Here is a 20,903-nt window from a genome sequence, read left to right as displayed (position 1 = left end):
ATCTAAATATTATTGGATCTCCTAAAGAGCTTCAAAATGAAGTAAATTATTTAAAGAAAGAATTTAAGATGAAAGATATTGGAAAAACAAAGTTTTGTCTTGAAGTACCCCAATGGTTGTATGATCGTTAGATATGAATAAAGATCAATTTCATCATTGCGAGAATGATGAAGAGTTTCTTGGTCCTGAAGTACCATATCTAAGTGTCATAGGGGCATTGATATATTTTGCAAACAGCACAAGACCTGATGTAGCTTTCGCTATAAACTTATTAGCAAGATTTAGTTATTTTTCAACACATGGACATTGGAATGGAATTAAACATATATTTAGATATCTCAGATGAGATATTTATTTACATGTGGAGGTGTTGTTGTATCATGACATTCAATAAAGCAGACATTAGCTATTGTCTCTTCAAATCATGCTGAAATAATTGCAATGCATGAGGCAATTCGAGAGTGTGTTTGGCTAAGTTTATTAACCTAACATATCCAAAAGATATGTAATTTGTCTTTACAGGAAAAGATGTCAACTATCTTATACGAAGATAATGCAACATGTATAGCTCAATTGAAGGGTGGTTACATCAAAAGTGATAGAACGAAACATATTTCACCAAAATTATTCTTCACTCATGATCTTGAGAGAAATGTAACATAGAAGTTCAACAAATTCGTTGCAGTGATAATTTAGCAGATCTTTTTACCAAGGTATTGCCAACTTCAAAGTTTGAAAGACTACTACACAATATTTGAATGCGTTAATTGAAAGATGTAATATGATATTGCCATTAGGGGGAGTCAAAAACACGTTACACTCTTCTCCTTTAACCAAGGTTCTGTCTTACTGGGTTTTCCTAGTAAAGGTTTTTAACGAGACAACTTGTAACAGGAGATTGTGTACTCTTTTTCCTTCATTAGATTTTTATCCCACAGGTTTTTTCCTAATAAAAGTTTTAATGAGACACAGTTTTCTCTAGTTGACATCCAGGGGGGATTGTTACAAATAAATATGGATGTCCATATTCTAAACCCCTCATTTATGAGGTAAAACCTTCAATTCATTACGCAAGTTGTTTAATATATGCGTTAATGAAGCACTTAAGTAAGCTTCATTTATTGTATTGTATTGTACTGTATTATATTGAATGTCAATTACTTAATAGAATCCTTACCTGAGTGAAATAAGATACGAGAAAATTCTCTGTTGATTTGATCTATTATTTACTTTAAGTGTTCTTTTATTTAATTATTTTATAACATTTATTATATTATGTGTTTATAAAACGTCTATTATTATTTATGTTAGGGGTGTTTGGTAAACAAAGTTTTGTGCCTTTTATAGCTAGTTTGGGCACAAATGGAGAATTGGGTAGTTAAAACCTTTAATTGTAGTGTTTGGTGAATGGAGATTTGTAAGAGCTTGTTGAGCTAAAACCTCCAAAGCAAAAAATACTAGGATGAACAATCTTTTTTCAACAACTAATAGCGAATTAGATATGTGGAATGACATATCTGACCATGCTTGCTAAAAAATGACTCCATTCATGCTCTCAAACCTAATAGGGGTGCCAAGATATTAGTAACATTCATTTTCCCATTTTCACTTTCACCTCCAAAGTCCAAAGTAAATCTCAAAAAAGAAAAAAAACTCCATCATGAATCTACAAAAACAAACTCCACCGTGAATCTATTTAAATCAACATTGCCGCGAGAAATTTTCAATCGAGCCCATTCATCTTTGAATATTTATGTACTCTTAACTTATTTTCAATTTACTTGTGTAAAATGATTTCTTATGCAATTTTATATTAATTGAAATATTTTACTTAACAAATTTATTTAGAGTGTGACATAATTATCACTAATTTACATACTAAGAACATGACATAATTATCACTAAGAATATAGTTTACAAATATATTGATACACTATAAATGTTTATCAATTTCCACAAGGTTAATATTTGTAAATAAAGAACTTAAGAAATTTATTTATTTAAAATTTCAAAAATTTCACTAATTAATTTCCATAATGGATGTTTTAATTCCTTAGTAATAGTGTTTTATTTCAATAATTTCACCAAATAAAGACTAAAGTATTACAAACAAATAAATACTTAACAATAAAATGTGTTATGCCCTTATTTGTCATTTTACAGATATTAACTATCAGCTAAGTTTTACCAAATACTTTTAAATAAATAGTTAATAGAATTAGTTGGTTAAACTAGCCACTAATGTAACGAGCTGCAGTTCAAAACCCGTGACCATCGCACCAAATGCATCCAATGAAGGTCTATTGTTTAGATGAGGATAATTTAGCTCACGAGAACTAGCCCGATTCAAAGAACTGTTAGAGAAGCCTATCAGATTGAAGCTTGGTTGGCCCGATAATAAAGATATGTCAACGTAGGCTAATTTGGTAACTAATCTTAGAAGATTGAGAGAATCATATCTTGTAAAAATTAAATTAGATTTGATATGGCATACCTTGTAAATCCTTAAAATAAAGGGATATGGTTAATCTCGTTCGTCGATGTAAATGTATCTTGACCGTCGGTTTTGGGGGAGCTCAACTATAAATAAAGAGTCTCCCCCTCATTTGTACTCACTCCATTCATTATTTCATGATTCTTTGTGAATAAAAGAATTGAGAGCATTTATTCAAACACTTTGTTTGCACTCTTTCTGTTGTTCTTTGTTGTTCTTCTTTTGGCATAAATCACTTCCGCTCTTTAATTTGGTGCATTGGAGGAGTTCTTAAGGAATCCTCACTTGAGTAAAGGCTGACTTAGACGAGTTTAGATGAATGTATCGCCTAAGGCCGCACGGATCGCGAGACGAAAAGTCTAGCCCCGTGATAAGTGGTATCAGAGCTGTTGGTTTAAACCAAGTGATATCCGAGTTATTGGTTTGAAGGCACCGTTGGAATGTCGAAAAAAGAGTTCGAACAAATGTGGGCGAGAAAGTCTTTGAGTGAGATGTTGTCGGCTATTGAGGAACGCGTGGGTAAAATTGAGGAGTCTATGGAGGACGTAAAAGAGTTAGACAATACGTTTGGGGAAAGTATTGAAGACTTGAGGGAGCAGTCCAGGGACTTTGTGACCATATGTCTCACTTCTCAAAGGGATAACGTGCAAGAATTGCTAGATTCCCAAATGAAGAAGCTGACATAGAGGAACGATGCTCTCGAAGCCATGGTAAAGACTTTGAAGGAAGAAACAATGGCCATGACGATGGCTTTGAGCACAAGGATAGAGGAGCTCAAGAGTAAGCTGGCCTTGTGTCAAGCAACCGTAGGGAAAGGAGTGTCAAGTGTAACACTTAGTAACGAGGATGTCCCGAAGCCGAAAGAGTTTGTGGGGACAAGGTCTGCATGCGATGTGGATAATTTCTTGTGGAGGATGGAAAACTACTTCCGTGCCAAAGGCATCATGGATGATGCAGTTAAGGTAAACACTACTTCAATGTTTCTTACTAATATTGCACTATTATGGTGGCGAGGCAGGACCACAGATAAAAGGTAAGGTAAGATTGAGACGTGGCAAGAGTTCCAATGCGAGTTGAAGCGACAGTTTTACCCAGAATTTTTCGAGGAAGAAGCTCGGGCAAAGTTGTAAGGGATAACGCAACGGGGCACAGTAGGGGAGTATATTCGAGAGTTCAATGAACTCATGCTCCAAGTTTCAAAGGTGACCGAGAAAGAAGCATTGCTTATTTTTCAGAATGGATTGAAGCCGTGGGTCAGATAGGAGGTGGAACAAAGAGGTGTCCAAAAGCTGTCAGAAGCCATGACAGTAGTTGAGTCCGTGGTCAAGCTTAGTCTAGGGAAAGACAAGCTTGGGTCTTCTAAGTCTAAGGAAAGGGCCGTATGTAAAACGAATCACAAAGAATATGTTGTTAATGGCAATGACAACGGCGACAATAGTGGTAATGAGAAACCACGAGTTGGGAACAAGAAACCCAAGAGGAAAAGGGACAAGTTGAAATGCTTTCTTTGCGACGGTCCACACATGTTAAAGAAATGTCCGAAGAAATCTGCGCTTAAGGAGAAGCGAGTGGATAAGGCCTTGGTACTTGGTTCGAGTGCAAGGGGTGTCAAAGCCAATGGGGCCAAAAATGAGAAGAAGCCAGTGGTGTGCTTCTTGTGTCATAGTCCGCATAGGTTGCGGAAGTGTTCGAGAAAGTCTGTCATCAAAGGGAACGATGGAGCAGACAAGGAGCCCAAGAAGCTTGGTTTGAGCAAGGGAGAAGCTAAAGCCAAGAGGGTAAAGAGGAGCAAAAAGAAGCGAGTATAGTGCTTCTTGTGTCGTGGTCCGCATGAGTCACGGAACTGTCCAAAGTAAATCGGAGTCAAAGGAAAGGCAACGTCTGAGCTTGATGAGTCATCAGAAGGGCTTCCACCCAAGGAAAAGGTGAGTTTGTCATCGAACTTAGAGGGAAAAGTTGCGATGAAAACAGTGAAGCTGAGACCAATGAGACTCAAATTGAGTGAAGCGTCAGAGTTGGTCGAGTCATCGATAAGGCTTCCACCTATAGGAAAGGTGAGTGGTGCATCAGAATTTAAGGAAAAAGAAGTGGTGCATGTGGGACAGTTGACTAGAGTAAATGCATCGAGTAGGACAGATCGAGTTAAGAAGCGACATAAGTCGAGGCAAAAGTCCCGAAGGAAGGGAAAAGCTAAGGCGCCGAGACGAGATCGAGGCGAATAAAGTCAGTGTCATTCAGAAGTCGCAACGAGGGCGTTGCGAGAATGGGTGGGGGACAATGTCACGGACCGCAGTTCAAAGCCCGTGACCATCGCACCAAATGCATCCAATGGAAGTCTAATTTTTAGATGGGGATCATTTGGCTCACGAGAACTGGCCCGATTCAAAGAACTGTTGGAGAAGTCTGTCAAATTAAAGCCTGGTTGGCCCGATAATGAAGATATGACAACATAGGCTAATTTGGTAACTAATCTTAGAAGATTGAGGAAATCATATCTTGTAAAGATTATATTAGACTTGATATGGCATATCTTGTAAATCCCTAAAATAAAGGGATATGGTTAATCTCGTTCGTCGATGTAAATGTATCTTGACCGTCAGTTTTGGGGGGAGCTCAACTATAAATAGAGAGCCTCCCCCTCATTTGTACTCACTCCATTCATTGTTTCATTATTCTTTGTGAATAAGAGAACTGAGAGCATTTACTCAAACACTTTGTGTGCGCTCTTTCTGTTGTTCTTTGTTGTTCTTCTTTTGGCATAAATTGCTTCTGCTCTTCAATTTAGTGACTTGGAAGAGTTCTTAAGGAATCCTCACTTGAGTAAAGGCTGACTTAGATGAGTTTGGATGAATGGATTGCCTAAGGCCGCACGGATCGCGAGGCGAAAGGTCTAGCCCCGTGATAGTAGAACCAGCAATCAGCTATCAACCAATTGCCAAATAAGGCCTTAGTGTTCTTTAATATAAATTAATATGTTAGAAAACATTTATTTTAGTGTTTTTAGTGCATTTAGTGTTTCATATTTTTTAAAAAAAATTTTAAATAAAAAACTAATCTAAAAAAATCAAATATAGGCAAACCAGGTCTGAGTTTACTTTTCTTAATTTCAGCAAGGCTTAGGAAAAAAATAAACCCATTTTTTGGGTCTGGCCCAAGCTTGGAAAATAGATCTAGACTCCTTGCAAGAGCCCTGCAAGTCAATCATGTATGATGGAATCATCAAAGATTTGACCTTTTTGAATTCTGTCTATAATTTACTATAGACTCGAGAAAAAGAGAGAAGATGTGTACAAACAAGTTATCCAGCAACAATAAGAAGGAAAAGGAGTGAATATAGGAACTCCACGAGCCCCTCAATGTAAAATTAGGAAAGAATTTGATTAAAATATAAAAGAAAAAAATCATCACAAAGTTAATATTATATTAAATTAAAATTTAAATATTTAATGCATAAAATTATTAAAAATAAACAAGATGTAAAAGAGAAGATAAAAACAAATAGATAACAATTTTTTTAAAAATTAAACTTAAAGCTAACGAGAGCTTAGCTAGCATCAAGTTCATAAGAGTTTTTTTATTTGTTATCAAACTTGAGGGGCTTTGATTACTTAAAAAAAAAAGTGTTAGAGCATACAAAATGGAGCCATTATGAAAAGAGTAGATGTCAATGACATTTCAGATCCTCCTTTGTCCTTCTACATTGCTCTCTTTATGGCAATACGAAAGACTCCATTCGCTGGAATTGCACTTCTAATGGTGTTTTCACCCTAAAATCTGCTTTCAATATCCATCATTGCAATTGGATCAACCTTCCACCTAAATTTTCTTTCTTTGGAAATTATCTTGCAACTCTTTCCTTGCTCTTTTCGAGAGGAATGAGCGTTAGTATTGAGCGTTCGTTCTGCAACTCCAATCAGGAAACTGCCAGTCATCTCCTAAAAGAGTGCACTATGATCTACAACTTGTGGAAGCTTCTCCCTATCCCTCATCTCTCAAGATCCTGTTGGAATGCTCCTTATGACACTTGGATTAAAGAAAACCTTTTTTGAAACACCACCATATCCCTTGGGGCAATTTTGTTTGCCTTTCTCCTTCGTACCATTTAGATGACTAAGAATGCTATCATCTTCAATAAACCTTATGATGTTAAGGAGAGTTCTCTACTTTCTCACTTCATTTTAAAATCAAAGGGCCTCCAAGACTTATTCATGTCAAATGGTCTCCTCCCCTCCCCCTTGGGTTGGCTCAAGCTCAACTATGACTGATCCTCGCTTGGCAACCCTGGCTCTGTTGGCTCGAGAACTATCATTAGGGATCATAATGTTCATTGGATTGCCGGTTCTCATAGATTTATCGGAATCACAGTCAAGTTATAAGGTCTTAGGGATGCGCTCCAACTTGCTAAAAGCTTGCACATTTCTCCTATCTTTTTGTGAACATAAAAAATCATGATCATAAAAATGACTTGCTTGATTCTCTTTCATGATTCAGTAGCTTCTAGTGGAGTCGTCTGCTCCATATTTATCCGTTCTGCGGATGCTCTTGCTAGAAAAGGAAGCAGTTCCAATCTTAGTATTTGTATGAAACTAGGAGTTTAACTGATAACTTTGTTGTTTATTTTGACCTCTCGGGTTCTCTTCGTCCCCTAATAGTGTCTGCCTATATACCAAACTGTTTAATTAAACAACATTTCCTATCCATGGCAGGTGGTGGCATTAACCCTCTTAACCAAGTAAAACATTAAATTTAAGCATTTTAAACCTTTAGTTAAATAGAAAATTTCTAAATTTGGCCCGTCTAAAAATTAAATAATTTAATTCAAGTATTTTTAACACAATAATTTTAGCTTCCCAAAATTTTATAATTTTATCTTTATCTCCCCTAAACAAAATTCCTGGTAAGTGTGTAGATAACTTACAAAATCTTCAGAATGGGAAATGGCAGCCATGAAAGGGTGATGTAGGAAGATTAGTAGCTAAACAAGTGGGAAGAACCAAGTAACATCATAATGAACCAAAAAAGAACATAATAATCTAAAGATAATTCAAAAGGTAAAGAAACAGAGTAAATACTAAATATAGTAATGCATACAGACATCATAAAAGGAGTATAGAGCAAAAGGAAAAGAAAACCAGAGGTGGGTAAGACGGTGAATAGGGCCACTTCCTACTGAAGTGCTGCAAATACACTGAGAAATGTTTACAATTAGGGAATTCATCAAATTGAAGATCTGTAGCGGCCCTAGCATCAGGTGTTCAGTCCTTTGGTCCGTTGCTTAGCAAATAAATGCTGTTAACTCAATCATATGCAGGGAAAAAGCATGATAGCCAAGTACTAACATCATATAGTATCCCATTTTGTGCTCTCAGACTCAAGTAGATTTGTTGTCAAATTTCGAGGAAGATCCGAATCCATCCAAGCTTCTTTGCTTGGTGTTTAGCTTCAGGCTGATTAGGAAGCGGAAGATTGCTTTTGATCAACGGATTCCCCCTTGCAGTTCGAAGCAGAAGATTGCCTGCACCAACTGACTTCACTTATCAGGCACTAAAGTGAATTTCACAGCACATTGCTTGCAAACTCTTGTTCTTCCTTGAACTACCAGTGCTTGTCATGCTAGTTTTTACAAGTAAATAATGCAGTCTTTTCTTCTCTAAATCAACTTATAACATCGGTCCTGAATCAATCAAATGCCAATTAAACTTTTCAAAGAAAAAAATTCTTCCTCTCCGTTGATAAGAAAACCAGAAAATCTGAGATAAATTTGGGCTCTGATATCAATATTCACAACTCGTACTCACCTATGAATGGCACTAACTTTCTCCAATTTGGAACTTGTAGAATTGGAGAGTCCATCCATCAACCTATTATATGTAGCAATATCAGGTATATATCCTTTATCCAACATCTCATCCACCAAGTTTTCACCTTCCTTTCTTCTCCCATCCCTTGTATATCCATACACCAAAATGTTATAAGTCACCTCATCTGGTTCTAAACCCTTTGCTGAAGCCAATAATCTAAATTTATTTGCATCCATTGTTCTTCCCAAATCACAAAGATCTTGTATAAGATAATTAAAAGTCAGGATATCTGGAACAATACCATCTTTAAGCATTTTTTCCATCAATCCAAATGAATCTTCTCTTCTCTGGGATCTCCTTAAACCTTCAATCAAAGTGGTACACGCAATCGAACTTGGAACATCTCCTTTCATCCATAACTCATTAACCACCTCAAATGCTCTACCAGCATTGCCTTTACCACAAAGCTCTTCAACCAAACCACAACAATCAAACCCCTTCGGCAAAAGTCCCTTCCTACAGAAATCAACGATCATGTCAGATGCCTCCAGAACCTGGCCTTCCTTACACAAACCCTTGACCAAAATCTCACAAGTCGCTGTCGAAAATTGGCACCCTGATTGAGTCATCTCGTTTGCCATCTCAATAGCTTCCTTAACCTTCCTTTCTCTGAAAAACCCTTGAATCAAAGTATTAAAACTAACCACATTAGGCCTACAGCTTTTCTCCTTCATTTCTTTAAACAACTTCAATCCTGATTCAAACTTCCCATTCCTGCAATAACCACTAATCAAAGTATTAAATGTACACACATCTGGTTTCACTCTGTCCTTTTCCATCCTCTCATAAAACCTCAAAGCGTTATCAAAATCCCCACTTTTCAAATACCCATTAATCATAACATTATAAATAACGACACTAGGCCTTCCATCGATCAATTTCTTCATGGTTTCAAAAGCAAAAACAGCATCACTCAACTTCCTAGACCTACAAAACGCATCGATAACGAAACGAAAAAGGGGTTCTATCTGAGGGCAAGAGAAGATACCTGGAGAGCAAGGGCAAGGATTGGCAACTATAAAACTAAGGAGAGAACGAAGCAGGGAGAAACGGTGAGAGGAAGCTAAGGAATGAGCCATCCACAGGTAAGTAGAGTGATCATGACGGAAAGAGTCAACGGTGGAAGCCCAAGAGAAAACTTGGAAGTCATAGTGGGTGAAAATGGGGTGATGGTGAAGCTTAGTTTTGAGAAAGTGAAGGAGGGTTTTGGCGGTTAAGGGTTGGTGGGTCAGGTGAGCTTTGAGGAAGGAAAATAGTTGCTTGTGGTGATGGGGTTGGGGTGTTGTGGGGAAGAGAGAAAGGGAAGGGGTTGGTGTTTGGGGTGAGTCCATGAGTGGAGACAGTGATGGGAGTGACCGTGGGCATTTCGATGGAGGATTTTGGAGAGGTTTAAGAAGGTTCTTCTTCTTCATTAGCTATTTTTTGAAGAACAGAAAACTTGTCAATATGACAAACAGGAAATAATGACTTTTGATAAGGCCACCGCCTTTTGTTGTTTCGATTCCAGGTAAGTTTTTGAAGCCCACCCGAGTCCCTTTTTCGGCCTATCTCAACCTGTCAACCTTTTGACTTGAATAACCAAGAATAAATTAGAGGTGTAATGAAATAGAGGCGCAATAGGTAATTTTTTTTGTTTGGTTGAATGAAATAGAATAGAGGCGTAATAGTATTCTTGTATTTAGTTGAATGGAATGGATCTGTAATAGCATAAGAAAAAAACTAAAATGACTAGAATACCTTTAGCAGAAATTTATTTAGGTAAATGATTATTCTTATTAAATTTCAATAAGATTATTAATATCAGTAATAAATAATTTAATCATATTTTAACATAATTATTATTAAATATATTTTAATTAAAATATATAATTTAATAAAATTCTTAATAATCAATATTCTTATATGAATTTACTAAAATCATAATATATGATACTATAAAATATAATTTGAAATAATTATTATTAAATATATTTTAATTAAAATATATAATTTAATAAAATTCTTAATAATCAATATTCTTATATGAATTTACTAAAATCATAATGTATGATACTATAGAATATAATTTGAAATAATTTTTATTAAATATATTTTAATTAAAATATATGATTTAATAAAATTTAAAATAATTATTACTAATAAATTTTCTTATATGAATTTGTATAATTTAAAATAATTATTATTAAATATAATTTAATAATAATATATAATTTCATAAAACTCTTACTAATAAATTTTCTTATATGAATTTGTATAATTTAAAATAAATATTATTAAATATAATTTAATAATAATATATAATTTCATAAAATTCTTTATAATAAATTTTCTTATATGAATTTGTATAATTTAAAATAATTATTATTAAATATAATTTAATAATGATATATAATTTCATAAAATTCTTAATAATAAATATTCTTATATGAATTTACTAAAATCATAATATAACTTGAGAATTATATTCTGCATAAACATAATTAACTTATATTAACAAAAGGTTAGATGAAAATAAAATTTTATATCATAATCCATATGTTATATAGTTTTACAACATCAAAAAAGTTTGAACATGGATTTTTAATGGTCAAAAAGAAATCTTCTGACCCATTCCAACCGCGCATCAGAAGGTAAACTAAAGAAAACTAGCATTTGAGTTGGATGATTTGGAATTTTACTCAAAGCTCGATACTGCTCATCCACGGTTAAACCTTCAATTTCACATAAGGTTGAATATAAATTTGTAGCTTTCTCTTGGATGATCTGGAATTCTTCTGACTTCTTTTGAACTACCACATCAGAGGCAATACTCCTACTGATTTGTTCACCAATAGCCCGCATGTTTTCCGCCAATAAAGTGGCAGCCTCATTAAATGAAGAAGAAATATTTTCACTTGCATCATAATTCTTCTTTTTCTTCTTTGAAGATGAGGAACCCCCTTAGTTTCTACCTGGTTGCGGCTCCGTAGCAGAAACATCCATGTCATCCAAAGAGACATCAGCTTCGCAGTCATAGAATTCGTTTCTTTCTTCATTAATATCTGTAGTAGGTACATCATCGGTTGTTTGAGCATTTATTTCTTCAATAAAATCAGCGGCTGTTTGAGCATCTTTACCAGTCGCTCGATCTCGTGCGTAGATGGTTCTAAGTTGGTCGTAGTAAGGGAAACTACGATGTCTGAATTGACCGGCTTCTTTATGACTCTATAAAAATGAGTAAATCATATTAGTTATAAGTTGAGAATAAATAAGATAATAAAGACTTGAAATAATTCTTACATTTAAATAAGAGTTCCAAACCGCATCTTCAGCAACAACGAGCTGCCTATGCTCGTCCCAACCAAAACCGCTATTATTTTGACCATTAAGCATGTCATACACGATTGATCAATCCCTTTTTAGTAACCTAATCCTCGATTCTATATTAGGTTTAGCCTTCAACATTCCATTGGGTAAAGCCTTTTCTAACATTTTTTCCAACTCATTTAAATAACCGGCTTTGAACCCCGTATCAGCATTAAAGGTTCCAACATTGTGCAAGTCCACCATGCAGGAAACCAATGCTGCATCTTCTTCCGGAACCCATTTCCTTTTGGTTTCGCGAGAAGCTTGGGAGGAAACATTTTCTGAAACACCTGACATAATTATCTTAAGAAAAAAAACAAATTAAATTTAAGTTTAATATCATGAATCAAAAGGTGAACACTTCATAAAATTATAATTAAGTTAAATATCATGAATCAAAAGCTCAACACTATATATAATTTCATAACACATGATGAATGAAAAGAAATTAAATTATAATTCAGTAAGTTTAGTACAATACAAAAAACAATTCAAACACCACTAAAGTTTCACAAATTAGATACATAAAATAACAAAAACAAATTAACTCAAACTCATTTTGTCCCTAAACCTAACTAATTTCTAGACGCTTGCCATTCATCGAACATTTGGTTGGCTAGTTCCATCCTCCAAGTAGCCCATGCATCCGATGGATGAATATTTACGATATTCGGTTCATCATCATCTACCACATTACTAGGTAATCCTTCTCCCACATCCGCTTCAATAGGATCAATACTCATATGGGTTCGAATAAAATTATGGAGTAAACAACATGCAATAATGACTCTATTGTGCACCCTAACAGGATAGAATGATGGACTCCTAAGTATTCCCCATCTAAGTTTTAATAACCCAAAGCTTCTTCCAATAACATTACGTGTTGAGGCATGTTTCATATTAAAAAATTCTTGCGGAGTACTTGGCTGATAACCTTGACGCCACTCATTCAAATGATATGTTGTCCTCTAAAAGATGCAAGAAATCCCTCACAATTTGTGTATTCAGCATCAACTAGATAATAACAACTATAAAAAAAACTTTTTTTAAAATAATTAATTCCCCCAAAAAATTTGATCTGAATGAATAATTCAAAGTCCTCTAACTATCCACTTTACCATGAGGAACTTTTAGTCCATGTCTTCTACTAATGGCATCTCGAAGAACCAGTCCATCAGCAACTGAACCTTCCCAACCAGGAAGAACATAAACAAATTGCATATCAGATGTACAAAAACCTAGCATATTTGTTACTATGTCACCTTTTCGCGTTCGATATCTAGATTTATCAAATGTTGGAACCCTAATCTTGATGTGGATTCCATCAAGAGCACCTAAGCAATTCTATATCACATGATATAAAACCTTGAGTTAGAATACTAAATTTAAATCTAAATCAACGAGTACTAAATTTAAATCTAAATCAACTAAATGTTGTACAAGCTATATATAAAACTCAGTCCAATACCTTAAACCATTTCCACCTTGTGTCAGAAGAATTAGTTGTAATTGGCTCTGCCTTTTTAAATAACAGATCTTGTAAGCGTATGACAACATTTAAAATACTATGAAATGATCTGCTAACAGTTTCCCCAGACCTACTAAAGTGATGTTTGATAACTCAATTTTTCAGGTGATGGGAGATGATATGTAAAAATATTGCCACTTGCTCATCAACAAGCATGTTTCTTGACGACTTCAATCCCCTTAACGATTCTAACATCTCACATAGTTTAAAAAAGGCAGTTCTATTCATCCTAACTTGTTCAATATAGGTCTCGTCACTAGCATATACAAGCCTTTTCACATAATCCCGTTTTGCATAAAAATCTAAGATATAGGACCTAATCCTTGGTCTATAAGTATGTAGGCTAAGGCTGGCACCCATTGTAAATAAGAACTAAATCGCAATTCTACAGATTTGCAACCTTTTTGTCAATGCAATACCAATTCTTTTACGCCTCACATTTTGTACAATTAAAGGCAAACGAGCCATTACTGCAACATATTAAAATTAGAACACACTATCAAAGAATTGAAGTTGCAATAACACATTATCAAATAAAAATAAACAATACAAATTTAGAATCTTTACGAAGCAAAAAAGTAGAACTTAAATGATATCGTTGCAACTTTAATTTCATTTCTTTATCAATCACCCAAACATTAAAGAAAGAAAATATATTTAAATACATTTTCTATAAATTTGTGAGGTGAACTGGATACAAATAGTCTATAGCAATTTGCATAAATTATTCGTCTTCAGAATTAAAATTTGTAGGTATATGTATAATTGACCTAAAATTAATTGTTGGTATTTGTTAGATTATAACTAAACTCATTATAATTTAAAATTATAAAACATGTTCAAAGTTTGTGCGATTAGTTTATTTATTGATGATAAAGATATAAACTACAAAAATTTAAAATTTAATTCTTACCCCTAAAATTTTTGAACTTCACCCCTGCTTATAATCCTATTTTGTTACGAGTAATATACTCCCACTCTAATGAATCATACATATATAATATATTCCTAAAAGTCCTCCCATTTTTCCTGTAAATTAAGGTTTTCTAATTTTAAAACAAATAAAATAAAGAATGAGGATTTGGTTTAATAATAAAATTGAAGTTTTAAAACTTTTATAACATTTTAAATTTAAATTTCATTTCGTATAAATATATATAATTGTTTTTTGTAAATTTAATCTCATTTACATCTACAAATAATTATTAAAATGTAGCATTGTATTTGCAATTATGATTGTGAAAGAAACAATAATTATACTTTTTGAGATATTTTGTGCTAAAGTTGAATTTATGGGAAAAAAAGTAGGTTTGATATTTAAATTGACTTAATTTCACTTTCAACGTCTTCTAAATGCTACTATTGACATGTGTTATAGTTAAAATTCGTTAATGTGATATTTTAAAATAAAAAAATATTCACTTGATAATTATATAAAAAATAATATTATAATGAATTCGAATTAAACAAAAAATTTTAATATTATTATCAAGTTTAAAAATTAACGTTAGCATTTTAATCGGTTAAAGTATCTAGGCTAATATTGATGTACCAAATTTTATTAAAAATTAAAATATAAAGATTTAACCTTAAATTTGAACATTATATAAGCATCGAAATTGAAATTTGATTGTTTTTACATAATTTAAAAATAGAGAGCTTATTATCTAAAAAAAATCCTTGTAAATTAATTCAATAATTATTTGAGTCTTTAATAGAAAACAACACTTAATTAACCCTTAATCGAATATAAATAATAGCTCAAGTAACTCATTTACAGCATTTGATTTCAAAATCTAAAGAATAACAGAACTATATCCTACTATACTTGCAATTAATAATCCCCAAAAACAAGCAGGAACCATAACAAATCAAGAACAATATCAAAACAATTGCAACAATTTCCAGTTTCATCTTCTAGTCACTAATAACAAGGAGCTAATATCTGAATTGAAAAAACAGCACTAACAACAATTTTCATTGTAAACTCTTTGAAAAAACAGCAGACTATCAAAAAACTGTCTGAATTGAAATGACACTTCACAAGTTTAAACTCTTTCAAATTCTCTGGATCTAGACAGCCTAAAAGCACATACAACTAGGTGAGCAACTTAATAGTGCTTCCATTGTACAATGTTCTTTATAAGAGCCACATAATACCAGCCTGGATCGGTCATTAAGCTAACTTAGAAAACAAAGCTATAATTGCTCACTGCCTCAAGTCTGCAATTAAGCCTGGCATTCAATAGTTATGGAATCCTAAACAATTTGATTAGCAATCACATGATTCTAACAGCATGGTAAAACACTTCAGTTGTTTTCACTTTTAGACATTTTCCTATGGTAATAATTCCATGTTTGTGTCAGTCATCGACTATCCAACATTTGATTTCAAAATCTAAACAAGAACAGAACTATATCCTACTATACTTTCAATTAATAATCCCCAAAACAAGCAGGAACAAGAACAAATCAAGAACAATAGCAAAATAATTGCAACAATTTCTAGTTTCATCTTCTACTCACTAACAACAAGAACCTAATATCTGAATCACTACCAAACGAACCAACCAAATACCCAGTAACTAACAGATATAAACACACAAAAATCCAGAATTTGGTACACCCATTAACTGAAACAAATATTGCAATACAAACAAGAACCGAAACAAAGATTACAAATATTTCAATTTTTTTTCTTCAATTCTCTGTAATAAAACTATTTAGCCTTAAAATTCAACAACTCTTTCAATCGAACATGCAATACAAACATTGAAAATACCTCTGGAAAACTAACATGTAATGAGGAAATCGGGGAAGAGTGCGATGAACATGAACGTGTAATGAGAAAAGGGAAATCGATTTTAAGTGAATAGTGAAAACACCTCTGGAAATCGGTTTCTCCTTCTTGATAAAATGAAGAAAATCAAAGAAAAGATGAACAATAATCGATGACAGAGTGAGTGGAAGGGAAAAGAAATTACCTGTGCAAGGAAGCGTGGGAGAATCGGAATGTTGAGGACGATGGCAGAAAACGGAATAGAAAAGATGAAAAGACGTGGAATAGATAATTGGCGCTGAGAGGGCGTAATGCCTATTACGCGCAATCAAAGTAATAAGGAAGTAACCGATTCGGGGGAATGGGATTAAAGCGAACCACACAGGCGTTTCCTAGTGGGCCCGCCCTCTAAGATTTACTAGTTAAGTAACTTAACAACCCATTTCTTCTTCTCTGGAGTGGCCCCAGGAGTTTTCAGTTTCAACCCAAAGATGAGAAGTAGCAGCCTCCATGGGACTTCTTCGATACGGGAGCTAAATAGCATTTCTCATGGCAGGAATTTCAAGTCCTCCTTTTACGATTCTTCCAAGCACCCATTTGCCAGAGCCATCCCTTCACTAAGTTTCAGTATTTCTCAAACTTCTACCATTTTCACTTTTGGTTTTTCTTTATTGGGTTTCTTAAATCTCTCATTTTTTTTCTTTTAATTTATTTCTTCTTGCAGAATCTTGTCATTTCTGTGTTCGTTGCGCTGTCAGTTTTCGACCTTGCATTGATATTCACAAGGTAATTTGAGTACAAAGGAATGCTTTTTTTTTCTTGGTTTATTTTGGATGCAGAAAGCTGACATTCTTTGTTATAACTTTCTAGTATACAATTTCTATAGACTGATAGTTTTCATCTCATTGTACAAATTAATTTGGTTAATTATATGTTGAAACAAATTTCATCCTTTGGCTAGCATCGTTAAAGGAACCTAAAAGTAATATTGATTCTTTGGTGTTTTTATTTTTGTTCTCATTCCTGCACTATGGGAGGAGAAAAGAGGTTTTCTTCATGTATTGGGGCTTGTGTGAGACTGGCTTTGACATTTTTGCTAGTTCCTAACACGTGAAATATGATTTAATACCAGGGGAAAGTGAAACAAATTGTTGGGTCAACTCTTAGAGATTCCAAGGAGGATGGATCAACCCTTGTAACCAATTTTGAATCGGATAAGTCGGCAGCTGAGTTTGCTAACTTGTACAAAAAAGATGGGCTAAAGGGAGGTCATGTAATCATGCTTGGAGCTGATCCTCTAAGCCAAGCAGCAGCCATTGAAGCATTGCGTGCATATCCTGGTAAAAACTGATATTTCAGTTTCATATTTAGTTGTCTGTTTATTTCAGTTGTCTTTACTGCTTATCATAGTACTTTTTGTGATCGCTGCCAAATCTTTCTGTCCTAAGATGGTCTAATTTTCTGATTCCTTGCAATCAAGATAAGTTTTAATGTTATTAATATATAATATTCTTGTAAAAAAGTGAAATTATTGATTCGAAGATAGATGCTTCTCTAGACGCAAAAGGAGTAGTTGGGGTTAATTGTCAATATTAAGTTGTTGGAACTTTATTTTCATTTGTAAATGTTAGGCTATTCTTCGGTAAATTGGGACTTTTTAAGTGCAATGTTTCAGATCATTTTCATAGTAATTCAGGTATTCTTAGATTATCACTGCAGACGAGTTTGTTAACAATACTATTATCATATATATTTGTGATGAATAGGAAACCTTTTACAGGTTGAAAATTTCTGATTCCAATATTCTTATACCTTTGGCATGATTTTCTTTGTCTTCCTGAAAGTACTTGATATCATTGTGAAAGCTTTGAAGGTCAGATACCTATCCTGGTTAGATGTGTACACTCTCAAGTCATGATGCAAGCTTCTACTGGTTGTACTGTAATCTCAAATGAAGTTTCTTGAGAGTGGTTGTCTCATCCTTGTTCTCTATCTTTGGTAATATGTTTAATGTTTACCGACCTTTCCTCTGCTGAACTTATTGTGAGCACTGGAAAAATCTAGGTGGCTTGCAAGTCGGAGGCGGGATCAATTTAGATAATTGTTTGAGTTACATTGATGAAGGGGCCAGCCATGTCATTGTCACCTCAGTATGTTGATCAATTTTTAACATTATTAGTTGCAAGATGTGAAATCGACATGTACAGGGTTTGCTGAGAGAAAACATCTTCACCTAATCTTGTGTATGTTTTCTTGTTGGATTTGTTGCAGTATGTATTTAACAACGGGCAAATGGACCTTGAAAGGCTCAAAGGTCTTGTCAATGTTATTGGTAAGCAAAGACTTGTTTTGGACCTTAGCTGCAGAAAGAAGGTAGGAAATATTTCTGTCTTCAGCACACTAAATACTTGGAGAAATCTCTTCTGAATTTGATTATTGTCATGCACATTCTACATCGTTATCCTCCATTACTCCTGATTCCCGAGTCCCCAATTTTACTCCCTTACTCTTTAGTGTTATCTTCTGAGTTGATAGAATGCTTAATTTTGGCTGTTGTTAATCATAAGATGTTGGTTTCCATTGCAGGAAGACAAATATGCCATTGTCACTGATAGATGGCAAAAATTTAGTGATGTCTATCTTGATGAGGAAGTATTGAATTTTCTTGCCAGATTTGCAGATGAATTTTTGGTTCATGGTGTGGACGTTGAAGGGAAAAAGTAAGTCCGAACTGTGTCATTTATTACAACCTGCAATTCACACTTGCTAGTTTGTATGCTGTTGTAGTTTTTACCTGGTTGCTCTTTCAAACATGAATGGTCAATTATGATTTGTCAGTTAGTTGATCTGGATTCAAGTTTTTGTTGTCGGTGATCAGTATGCTTGTTTGAATTATGCGATTGTGTTGTTTTAGCAGTTGTCTCTTGTTCTTGCAGCTTTGAGTCTCTTGATTATCTTGATCCTTGCTCTGAGCTGACCATTGTATTAATGGCACTCAGAAAGGCTTGTCCATCATTTTGCTCACAACAATTCAAAGATATCCAATCAAGCTTTATTCGTGCTTATATGTCTGGTTTGCTTAAATCTGTTCATAAGTGCCTGCTGTACCATTTGGATTGATCACTCTATGTTTTTAGAATGTTTAAAGATTGGGAGCTTGTAAGGCATAATTGGTTAGAGTTTCTGCATTTTGTACCCAACTATACCCCACTCCAACATGTCCTTTATGGAATGTCTGAGGGTTGAGGTGTTTCAGTAGTTATTTGCTTCAAACTTCATCAACAGAAGGGTAAAATGATTTGTACTTCCCTATGTATTATAACTTCCAATGGTTTATTTATTACAGGCTAGGAATAGACAAAGATCTCGTGGCTTTGCTGGGCAAGCATTCTCCGGTTGGTAGCTCCTACATTTGCCTCCATTATGTTTTAGTCCAGTTTTTGGTCTATCATTGCATTTGACTTTTTCTTCTATTCCGTGAATGTAAAGTGCCCGGGGAATTAGATTTTGGTTATAAGGTTCTGACTTATTAAGGTGTATATTTTGCAGATTCCTGTCACTTATGCTGGCGGTGTGACAGTAATGGATGATTTAGAGACAATCAAAGCAGCAGGGAAAGGACGAGTGGACATCACCGTAGGAAGTGCCTTGGATATTTTCGGGGGTAACTTAGCATACAGTGATGTAGTTGCATGGCATGAGAATAACAGGAGGGGCATAAACTAAAGTTGTCGAACTACCTGAGGCCCTAGAAGTTACCTGGTCAGCCAGCCCTAACTCAAGGTGTGCTAAGACGACTTAAAACTTAAACCTGAGTCAACCCTTGATGTGCCGGGCTTCCCAAGATCATCACCTTCTTGGCATGGATGATTGAAGCTGTGTTGTGTTATAGAAGCTTCTACCGGGAAATCCTTGGAATGAACTTGTGATTATTTTATAATGCATTGCATACTTTACAAACAATAACCCTTTTTTTTTCTATGTATTTCTCCTGTTCAGTTTTATGTATCTGATTTTATGATAAAACCAGAACTTCATGCCACCAAGGTTGTAGATAATTTAGTTGGAAGAGGAAGAAACCTCCGAAGTTGGTCGAGTTGCTAACAGTAAGATACCATTCTTTTATGATTTTAAGCTTGCAATAAAACTTGGGAGAAAAAATATAGGGCAAATTACACTTATGATATTTGACCGCGTGCCTGTTGAAGAATAAGCCGGCGGCTCATAGGCAGTGGCTTGGTTAAGGGAACCCACCGGAGCCGTAGCGAAACCGAGTCTTCATAGGGCAATTGTCACTGCTTATGGACCCGAACCTGGGTGATCTATCCATGACCAGGATGAAGCTTGGGTGAAACTAAGTGGAGGTCCGAACCGACTGATGTTGAAGAATCAGCAGATGAGTTGTGGTTAGGGGTGAAATGCCACTCGAACCCAGAGCTAGCTTATTTTGGTTACTCTAGTTTTTTCTTAATTTAGTAGCTTTAATTAAAATAATTATTCAAATTAACTGTTAAAAATTCTATTAATTTATAACGAATTGTTGATATGACACATTAACCCATTGAGTGATTAACACGTGAAAATTTTTTTTGTACTTTGGACTGAAGTCGAGGAGTCTCTATAATTAGTTCAAAACACTTTGTTTTTATTTTTGTTCTTTCTCTTCTCATTGCTTCCTTTTTTTTTTTTCTGAGATGATAGATGAGCCTTTCTCATCCATTTAGCGAAGATGAAACAAAACCTAGAAAATGTTGCTCAACAAACCCAGATTTCCTAGCTATAAATCCAAGTTTTTTGTTTATCATCCTCTTGGTTGTAGTTGAGGCGTGTAGATGAAGCTGAACTAAAATCACGAAGCAGTGGTAATGGAGATTGTTAGCTAGAATGGAGGGTGAC

The 20,903-nt window shown here is 34.5% G+C and overlaps 3 protein-coding genes across 3 annotated transcripts; 1 reads left to right on the top strand and 2 right to left on the bottom strand.

The window, feature by feature from the left end:
- Window positions 1-7,503: 7,503 nt before the first annotated feature.
- Window positions 7,504-9,837, bottom strand: LOC107899234 (pentatricopeptide repeat-containing protein At2g36240). The gene has a single exon (XM_016824884.2). It carries the CDS (start codon window positions 9,765-9,767, stop codon window positions 8,289-8,291), a length of 1,479 nt encoding a protein of 492 aa, XP_016680373.2. The 5' UTR covers window positions 9,768-9,837; the 3' UTR covers window positions 7,504-8,288.
- Window positions 9,838-10,816: 979 nt separating this feature from the next.
- Window positions 10,817-16,345, bottom strand: LOC107899236 (uncharacterized protein At2g29880). Its single transcript, XM_016824887.2, has 3 exons — window positions 16,213-16,345; window positions 11,635-12,003; window positions 10,817-11,559 (listed from the first exon to the last, which is right to left on the bottom strand). Exons 2-3 carry the CDS (start codon window positions 11,725-11,727, stop codon window positions 11,296-11,298), a joined length of 357 nt encoding a protein of 118 aa, XP_016680376.1. The 5' UTR covers window positions 11,728-12,003; window positions 16,213-16,345; the 3' UTR covers window positions 10,817-11,295.
- Window positions 16,346-16,476: 131 nt separating this feature from the next.
- On the top strand, window positions 16,477-20,372 carry LOC107899235 (1-(5-phosphoribosyl)-5-[(5-phosphoribosylamino)methylideneamino] imidazole-4-carboxamide isomerase, chloroplastic). Its single transcript, XM_016824885.2, has 8 exons — window positions 16,477-16,634; window positions 16,732-16,793; window positions 17,140-17,347; window positions 18,072-18,157; window positions 18,279-18,380; window positions 18,594-18,727; window positions 19,354-19,402; window positions 19,557-20,372. The coding sequence occupies exons 1-8, from the start codon at window positions 16,499-16,501 to the stop codon at window positions 19,731-19,733; spliced, it is 954 nt and encodes a 317-aa protein (XP_016680374.1). The 5' UTR covers window positions 16,477-16,498; the 3' UTR covers window positions 19,734-20,372.
- Window positions 20,373-20,903: the final 531 nt, after the last annotated feature.

Source organism: Gossypium hirsutum, chromosome D04 (assembly GCF_007990345.1).
Source record: "Gossypium hirsutum isolate 1008001.06 chromosome D04, Gossypium_hirsutum_v2.1, whole genome shotgun sequence".
Classification (NCBI taxonomy): domain Eukaryota; kingdom Viridiplantae; phylum Streptophyta; class Magnoliopsida; order Malvales; family Malvaceae; genus Gossypium; species Gossypium hirsutum.
The sequence above is the reverse complement of the archived record's forward strand: the minus strand, read 5'-3'. Positions and strand labels throughout refer to the sequence as shown.

Bases quoted from the DNA above. Each gene is read 5' to 3' on its own strand.
- LOC107899234 (XM_016824884.2), bottom strand. From the start codon at position 9,767: ATGAAGAAGAAGAACCTTCTTAAACCTCTCCAAAATCCTCCATCGAAA.
- LOC107899236 (XM_016824887.2), bottom strand. From the start codon at position 11,727: ATGCTTAATGGTCAAAATAATAGCGGTTTTGGTTGGGACGAGCATAGG. The intron at 11,560-11,634 runs GTAAGAATTATT...TCATTTTTATAG, and splicing joins TTTGGAACTCTTATTTAAAT to AGTCATAAAGAAGCCGGTCA.
- LOC107899235 (XM_016824885.2), top strand. From the start codon at position 16,499: ATGAGAAGTAGCAGCCTCCATGGGACTTCTTCGATACGGGAGCTAAAT. The intron at 18,728-19,353 runs GTAAGTCCGAAC...TATTTATTACAG, and splicing joins GTGGACGTTGAAGGGAAAAA to GCTAGGAATAGACAAAGATC. The intron at 19,403-19,556 runs GTTGGTAGCTCC...TATATTTTGCAG, and splicing joins TGCTGGGCAAGCATTCTCCG to ATTCCTGTCACTTATGCTGG.